The following is an 8,935-nucleotide window of genomic DNA, read 5'->3' on the forward strand; positions in this document are numbered from 1 at the left end:
CAGGATGTCGATTGACTTCATACTTGCTGCAGCATCCAGTAAAAACAGAATCGGTTCAAACTTTGGCACTTTGCTGTTCAGGCCAACAGCTTTAGGTCTGTTGGACTTAAAGCTCAGAGTTTCCCTTTGAATAACTATATTTAAATCATGTTTCACTTATATAAGTCAAAGAAAGTTTAGTGTGTTAATATTTAAATATCAGCTATTAATGTTTTATATTTATAACTGATGGAGTTAAAAGTTCAGCTCTTTGTTTTCTGAACATTTCTGTCCAATATCCAAAAGTTTATTAACAATAATAAATCAACAAACTCATTAAGGTAACAATAAGCTATGACAGATTAAAGATTGATTAGATAAAGACTAAAACTGTAAAAACATAAGAGATTAGAGCCAATAAATGAAGCAATAGCTGTTTTTACATTAATTATTTAACAATTTTACATTACAAAAAAATAAATTTTCTTAATGGAAATGTAGCAACTAATAAAGTGTTGTAGAATGAGGTTTTTCTCATCTGATTCTAAATTAGTTTGTTTCATAACTGTTTTTTAAAATAATTTGAGTCACACGATAAACAACAGGAAGTTACTACTGGTGGAAACCAAGAAGAAGATGACGACAGAAGAAAAGAAGTTTTTCTGTATCTTCAGTGCTTGCATCATTTCTTCATGTTTTTGTAGAAATGGTCTCAAACAGGTGTTTTCTTGAAACACGCCGGCCTCAACGTGGATAACAGTGTAAAATAGTTTTTGTGTTTTGTGGTTGGATTATTATACAAACTTATTCACATAGGATTTTAACTGCATTTCTTATTTCATGGAAACGCCTCAATTGGAAAAATATGTCTATTCAACATTTACAAAATGTACTATTTTATTACATTTGTAATGGAAATGCAGATATTTATGTCTCAATTCAGTTTATTTAATATTACATTTGAAACTAACTAATTTAATGACTTTGCACACAGCAGCAACAGAAATATGTAAAAATAAATCATGAAATAATCATCTGTAGTAATATCACAGTTCAGTGTGAATATTTGAAGACCAAGAATTGTATGAAAGAGTTTTCTTATTAATTTTATTTAATATCTGTTTACACTAATTCACAAACTGGTTTTGCTCCAAATGACCAGTTAGCAGCATTACTTTAGCAACAATTCAGTCTACAAAACCCAGCTTTTATTTTGAAATACTTGCACTTTCAGAAGGGCTTTGGGGGTGAAGCGGGAGGCAGGACAGGTTCAGGGGGTTAAAGTTCACAATCATCTGATGGATTCATCCATTCATCCTCCGTCTGCTGGTTTTCAGCTTCATCCTGGACATTCTGACCACAATACTTAGAACAAGCTGCCAACAGAACATGAGACAATGGGAGAGTTGACCTTCAGACCAGCTGACATCTGGAAGCAAACCACAATGATTTAGCAGTTCTGCTAAATTCATTTGCTTGATGCCAGGAAATGTAGCAAGAATTTATATTTTTACATATATGTGTTTGTAACGTTCTTTTCATCCAGAAGTTTGCATACTTTTGTTCAGTATCCAGATTAATGACTTGGTTGAGCCTTCTGGGTTTCCTCCAATAAGTTGTTCAATAGTTTTTTTAGAGTTAAGGTCCATTTGGAAAACCAATCTGTCCACAGGTATTAGCGAGGAGTCAGATTTAATAATTAGGTTCCACCCAAAGCATCCAGTTTATAAGGAAATTATCCCTGATACTCACCAAATGTTTTAAACTTCTAAATGTAAAGAAAGTTACAAAAGTTTCTACAAAAAGTTTTTGCTACTTTTTGTGGCTTTAGCAAAGAGAAATGATTTTTGTTATTCTGATGAGGCTAAAACAAAGCAGCTTGGTCTGATAAATCCGGGAACGTTCGTCAGGTCTGAAGTGTAAATGTGTGGGTGACCTTTTCCACTTTGACACATTTGAAAACCATGCAGAGGAGCAGACAGGATGTGGAGAACAGCCTGGTTACAGATGTTTCCACTCTGACCCAGATCAACAGAAACCAGTCAGCTTTGGTCTCAAAGAAGCAGAGATCCAAAGAGTTTGTCTGATTTCAGCTCTGACCCTGCAGTGGACCAGTTGACCTCCAGAGGGCGTCGCCTCCAGATTCTCTCCTTCGTCGCCCATCGTATCAGCTTTGAACTTTTGTCCTGTAAATTCCCCAACCTGCCTCATCATAACCGGATGATTCATGGCTGATTGATCCACCAACCAGAAGCTTTTGTTTCCACTTCAGGAGTCACTTCCTGCTTCCTCCATCGCTCTCCATGACAACCACGAGGTCTCAGTGAAATGTAACCGACGCAGAATGAGATGCTGCTGGTGTGGGAACATGAGGACGGTACCTGGATGGCTGAAGGTTTCCACCTCATCGTCCTCCTTGTTCCCGCAGGAGACCAGCCTGCTGTCCTCAGCTGAGACGTTTTGAATCGCCAGCCGGTTCCCGTCCGTCAGATGTTTGGTCTGATGGTCGTAGTTGGAGACTTCTGGAGAGGAGACCGGTCCGATTCTCACTGCTCTGGTTCTGGTCCTCCACGAATCAGTAGACCTCAGTATGGTTAAGGGAGCAGGTTAAAGTCACATCCTGACCCGGTTCTACAGTATCATCCACCAGGTTCTGAGCCTCTGAATGGACCAGAACCAGCAGCAGAACCGTCCTCAGCAGATCCATCAGACCGCTGCTGCTCTGCTGTGATGCAGCAGAGAGACTGATCTCCACTTCCTGTGAGCGTCTCATCAGAGTCACCTGACCTGAAACCGTTTGGTTCCAACAGAGGAACCGTTTAGATGAGGAAGACTCTGATTGAAAGGAGGAAGATTCTGTGATCAAATCAAACCAAAACTGAACTTTTCCTTCACTGAGGAACCAGAGGGAGCTGGGATGGACCCAAAGCAAACCACTCCAGTGGTGGCCTAGTCAAAGCTCAAAACAAATCCGGTAGAGTCACATTTAAAGTTTTCTGTTTTGCTTCACCTGATCCACATTATGTTAAAACAATGTCTAAGCAGTTAATCCATAAATTAATCGACTTCCTGTTTGTTCAAACAGTTTCTCAACATTTAGTTTTTTTTAAATGTAGTTTGGAGACGCTGCAGCTTCTGTCCACTAGATGGAGACATGCAGCAGTCTGCCTCTGCCTCACAGGTTGGTTCTGATGTCCTGATTGTGAGGAAAATAAAACTGCTGAGCAAACAGAACCAGAACTTTGGTTCTGAAGCTGCTTCCGCTGAGATGTTTCCTGAACTTTGGATCTTATGGTGATATCTCGGGTCGGTGCGATTTGCTCATTTTAAAGCTGCAGTTCTGATCCAGATTCTGTTGGATCCAGTTCAGGTTCTGGTTCCAGAACCAGCACTGATCGCCTTCAGGAAAGGTCCAATCAGAAGAATCATTCGTTTGTGACAAGTGGTTATTTTCACCAACAAAATAACTCCGGTTTGATTGTGAAATTAGTTTATTTTTCAGAACTGCAATGGAAAACTTTTTATTTCAATCATATGAGTCACATGATCAACAACAGGAAGTTACTACTGGTGGAAACCATGAAGAAAGACGATAACAGGAAGTGATTGGAGGATGATGGCTTGCATGTTTCCTCATGATTGATGCGAAGAGACTTTTTCACATGTAGTTTTAACATTAGAATATAAACACTGCAATTAGGAAAATGTGGTTGAAACAATAGTGGAATAGAAAACAAATTTTTAGTTAATCAGAAGTGGAAATTCAGCAGTTTATCTCTCGACTCGGCATGAATGGTGATCTAGCAAGCAGCTTTATTTAAAATTAAATTAAACTAATGAATTTATGGGTTTGCATCCAGCAGAAGAAATAAGTTAAAATAAGACATGAAATATTCCGTGGTAACGGGTCTGTGGTTATATAACAGCTAAATTAACTTCACATTATTGAGAATTAGTTGAGATTAATTCAAATGAACCATTTCTAAATAAATCAAATTGTTAATTTTACTATGTATCTTTACAAAACTGCACTGTGAAATGTTTTCACAGTAGATTTGATTAACAAACATCTGGAGTAAATATGAGCAGAGAGAAGATCTCTTCCTGAAACGGACCAATCAGAGGAAACGGAACTTTGAAGAGGATGGGGTTCTTAAAGAGACAGGAGCCAGAACTGGTCCAGGGGGTCAAAGTTCACAATCATCTGATGGATTCATCCGTTCATTCTCCATCTGCTGGTCAGCAGCTTCATCTTCCTTCTTGCGACAGCAGTAACCACAGCAACCTGCAACAGAACATGATGAGTTTAGGGTCAGACCAGCTGAGGGATGAACCTGCACCTCACTGACCTAACAGAGCCGAAACGAGGCTGAGAATCAATGACAAGCGTTTCCAGTACGCCAGGTTCTCATTTACGTAGGCAGACATGATGGGGACGTCCAGCTGGACGGACGAGCCGTTGGACAGCAGGACATCTGGACAGAGACAAACTGACAGTCACTGCTGCTCATGTGGCTCTCAGTCTGGTGGAAAAGAAACGTTCTGGAGATTTAAGGTGAATCAGAAATCTGAGGCCAACACACAGAACAGTTATAATAATGATCAACTCATCTGGATTTCTCCCCTGAGCAGAACCAGACCTACAGAACCAGCCCTACAGAACCAGACCTACAGAACCAGCCCTACAGAACCAGACCTACAGAACCAGACCTACAGAACCAGATCTACAGAACCAGACCTACAGAACCAGACCTACAGAACCAGATCTACAGAACCAGACCTACAGAACCAACCTGACACCATCAACCTGATTGGGTCTCCATAAACCGGTCCACCGTCTTCCCTCTTCTCGCAGAAGTACATCCTGCCGTCGTCCACAGAGAGGTTTCGGACCGTCAGCCCGACCCCAGACAGAGAATATTTGGCCTCCAGGTCAGGAGAGAAGTAAGTAGGAACTGAAGAAGCGGTTCGTCCGATTCCTGTTCTGGTCTGGTTCTGGTCCTCCATGGACCAGTAGAGCTCAGCATGGTTAACGGAGCAGGTTAAAGTGACATCCTGACCCGGTTCTCCAGTAACATCCACCAGGTTCTGGGCCCGTGATCCGACCAGAACCAGCAGCAGAACCGTCCCCAGCAGATCCATCAGCAGCTTCTACCTGAACTGGAACCAGTGCGGCTTCTGGGAAATGTTACTGTGAATCTGTGACTTCCTGTTTGTGTGCAGAAACCACCAGCCCCCTCAGAGGAGGAAGGTCTGTGGTCCGACCCGGTTCTACTGAGAAAACAGCACCAAACCTACAATGGGAGGATGCAGCGAACCAACTGGATCCACTGGTTTAACTGGTCAATTCTCCAAACTGATTGTTGTTGAAGAAAATGCTGAACCAAGAAACGGTTTGTTGAAACGGTGCGAACATCTGCAGAAACCAGTTTCAGTGGTTTGAAGTGTAAATGTGAGTGAGCTGCAGATCAGTCAGAGGATTCAGAAACAGGAAAGTTTTCATCTCAGCTCAATAGGAACACAAAGTGAAGCGACTGCAGCAATGTGAAAAGCACCTAAAGGTCATGAGGTCAACCAGGAATCATCCTTAGGGGCTAATGGATGTTTAATGTTTATCACTCCTTTAGTGGGAACAAAATAAACATTATATGTTGTAAAAATCAATATCAGCATTCGTCCAATCTGCACCTCCAACTTAATCCATGTAATCCAGAAATGTTTCCAAACATTCCAATAGTAGAATCAGATTCACTGATTGTAAATGGAAACAATCAGGACAGGAAATCTGCAATAAAGTGGAAATAGAAGTAAACTTGATATTAATGTAGGTGAAAATATTCTTTGTATTTTTGAGCCAAAAAAGAAGATACCAATAATAATATGGATGATTAATGTCAATATTTGTAGCCAGTTTCCCTCTGACTGACACTAGTGGCTCTGCAGATGCTACAACTGAAAACAAAGTTTTGGTTTTCTCTCTTCCTGGTTACCAGACAAACTCCTTCCTCCTGAGACACGATCACGTCTCTGTCCTAATGAATCTAACGGGGTTATTTAGGTCACGGTGTAAAATCTTCTTTGCTCAATGATCTGCTTTAAAGCATGTGTCAAAGTTGAGGCCCGGGAGCCAAACCTGGCCCGCCACAGCGCTTTCTGTGGTCCTCTAGACTCCAAATTGATCAAAACATTCAGTTTAAGTCGCTGTTTCCTCAATTATCAGTGAATGTGTTAAATGATAATATATGTTGATTTTAAATCTTTTCAAATAGCCGCCACCAAACTGGTGATGTTCATAGTTAGAAGAACTAAAAGGTTTCAGGAGGAGCTGTGTATTGATATTTAATGTTGTCCATAATTTGCTCAGTGAGAACATTCAGATGATTTCTTAAAAGGAAACCTCGTTTGATGGGATTCATTGAAGAGACTTCAATGTGCAGGGAGATCATTTTGAATGTTTCTGATATTTTCTTTCAGCTCAGCCAGAACTTCCTGCTGTAACCGGGTCGACCTGGATCTGATCAGCGAGGAAAATGACTAGTTGAATGAAACTAGCAGTAGCAGCATATTTTACTTCATCGTCGAGAACAAGCCAGGTTAGTAGAACAGTTTATGAAGCAAAATCTAAAAGGTTTTCTTAATGAGAAAGTCAAGGTTTGTTTCCCCAACAGGAGATCAGGTTGACGAAGCAGTTTGGGCTCCATTGTCTCTCAAAAAGTCAGTGCAGCAATGTCATGATTATCACAGTCATTGATGCATTTTAATGTGTTCAATTTGCAGACAGATTCTCCTCTGGTTGTCCAACCAACACCAGCACTGCTTCCTGGACCATGATGGCTCCTGCATCATCACCTCTTCATACAAGGTAGATTTTAGTAAAAGGACTATTATAGTAATGGCACCTGAAGTAATTTTAACTTCAGAGATCTCCATCTCTAATAACATGCAAGTACGAAATATATAGATTATTATTCACATGATTAAGTTAATACAGCTGTTGTTTTTTAGTGAAAAGTTTAAAGTTTATCAGTTTTATGATGGTTGATTGAGTTCTTTTTGCCCTCTGGTGGTGAACTATCGTAACTACAGATATTATCTTTGTTTTGATTTAAAATTTTATAAAGTCAGATCAAGTCAGCTTACATTACTGTCCTTAAATTAGAGTCACTGCAGGATTTTATTCAGAATGACCAGAAAAAACGTCTTGTAAAGAGTTTAATACAGCAGCTATATTTTCGTTTTAAATCTGTCGTCATTTTATACAGAGGGCGGAAATACCCCGCTCTGAATAGAGGCGAGCTGTCATTATAATATTAATATTATGGTCTGTAACGAACTGATAGTTGATTTGACATATAGATGTGTTATTTACATATTGATAACTCATCTATATATCAAGTAAATTACATATTAATGTTTCCTGATTAAATAATTCACAGGTCTGTTCGCCAAGATGCTTTGTTTTCTGTTTTGTCAGGAGAATATTTTTGAATATTTATTTTTTCTGGAAAACAGAATAATTACGATAATTTGGCTTCAGAGCCCAATAATGTAATTTATACCATATCGGAAGAAAATGACATACTTATGCTTTCTGATACATTCATAAAAACTGATAAGCTAAAATGTACTTACGGGGGAATTTAGTTCCTTGTGTTTTACTTTGAAAGAATCCAAAGGAAGTGCTAATCACATATTAGTTCTCTAACTTTACTCCGTTTGTCGTTACATACTGTGTCCACTAGGGGGCAGAAGGCTAAGTTAGCAGTTAGCTGGTTTCCCGCTGCCGATCGGCTAATGAAGCCCTTGTTGGTCTCTTGGGTTTCTGTAGTTATTTCTCAAATCTTCTTCCTATTTAACATAAAATCAGTGTTTTATCTGTCAGTGTGAACTAGAAGCAGCTCCACAGAGATGAAAACATCCCGCAGAGACTCTGAGCGGAGCTAACGATGCTAACTGACTAGCAGCATCTTGTTTTACACAAAAACTGATTATCAGCAGCTGCAGATTTAAACTCTGATGCTGAACAGCAGCGAGTGTACTTCAGTTCACTGATCATCACTCACTAATGTATTATTAAACTTGTATAAAGGATTAAGGAAATTAATAATCGCTCATAGATTTATTATTAAAGTAGCGTAAATGATTTTAGTGTGTAGTTACAATGTGTGACCACAAGAGGGCGGTAGAAAGCGAGTCTCTTCCAGAAATAAAATTAAAAGTTAATCTGTTTGCTACAGTGCGCGGATATTTTTTATTTATTTATCAAAACATTTATTGGCTTTTCCATTTTATTAATTGTCCTTTCGATGATTTTATCCAGCTTGATGCTCTGATCTCAGCTGGTTGAAGCTTATCACATAAATATGTTTTTGTTAATATTTGTAGCTTTTTGACACTTTGATTCTGAAAATTAGCCACAGTTAATTTTTTTTACAGAATGAAATGAAATGTTTTTTCAGCTACATTTTTATCAAGAGTCATAGAAATGATTATTATCTGAGTAGTTGTTGTTCACTTTGTGTTTAAATGATTTTAACAATTTATCTCCGTCTCTAATAACATACAAGTATAAAATATATAGCTTATTATTCATAGGATTGAGTTAATAAATCTGTTGTCATTAGAAACTATTTAGTGAAAAGTTTAAAGTTTATCAGTTTTATGAGGGTTGATTGAGTTCTTACTGCCCTCTGCTGGTGAACTGTCATAACTACAGTCATTCTTCAAAGTCAGATCAAGTCAGCTTACATTACTGTTTTTAAATTAAAGTCACTTCAGTATTTTACACAATCTGATCAGAAAAAACGTCCTGAAGAGTTTAATACAGCAGCTTTATTTTCGTTTTAAATCTGTCTTCATTTAATATATAATTCCAAACACCGAATTTAAATATGTCAGAATAATATTTGGTTAGTAAAACTGTGGATAGGACTCAGGAAGACTGTTAGTTTTTCTC

The 8,935-nt window shown here is 38.7% G+C and overlaps 1 protein-coding gene across 1 annotated transcript; it reads right to left on the bottom strand.

The window, feature by feature from the left end:
- Positions 1 to 4,100: 4,100 nt before the first annotated feature.
- LOC129354812 (uncharacterized) lies at positions 4,101 to 5,140 on the bottom strand. Its single transcript, XM_055024356.1, has 3 exons — positions 4,773 to 5,140; positions 4,329 to 4,454; positions 4,101 to 4,264 (listed from the first exon to the last, which is right to left on the bottom strand). Exons 1-3 carry the CDS (start codon positions 5,119 to 5,121, stop codon positions 4,167 to 4,169), a joined length of 573 nt encoding a protein of 190 aa, XP_054880331.1. The 5' UTR covers positions 5,122 to 5,140; the 3' UTR covers positions 4,101 to 4,166.
- Positions 5,141 to 8,935: the final 3,795 nt, after the last annotated feature.

The sequence above is a fragment of the Poeciliopsis prolifica genome, unplaced genomic scaffold (assembly GCF_027474105.1).
Source record: "Poeciliopsis prolifica strain line A6 unplaced genomic scaffold, Auburn_PproV2 SCAFFOLD119, whole genome shotgun sequence".
Taxonomy (NCBI): domain Eukaryota; kingdom Metazoa; phylum Chordata; class Actinopteri; order Cyprinodontiformes; family Poeciliidae; genus Poeciliopsis; species Poeciliopsis prolifica.

What these genes read in the sequence shown, in the direction of transcription:
- LOC129354812 (XM_055024356.1), bottom strand. Translation starts at nt 5,121, where the DNA reads ATGGATCTGCTGGGGACGGTTCTGCTGCTGGTTCTGGTCGGATCACGG. An exon ending in AATCAGGTTGATGGTGTCAG is followed by an intron (nt 4,455 to 4,772) that starts GTTGGTTCTGTA and finishes GTCTCTGTCCAG; the next exon opens with ATGTCCTGCTGTCCAACGGC. An exon ending in CCTCGTTTCGGCTCTGTTAG is followed by an intron (nt 4,265 to 4,328) that starts GTCAGTGAGGTG and finishes GTTCTGTTGCAG; the next exon opens with GTTGCTGTGGTTACTGCTGT.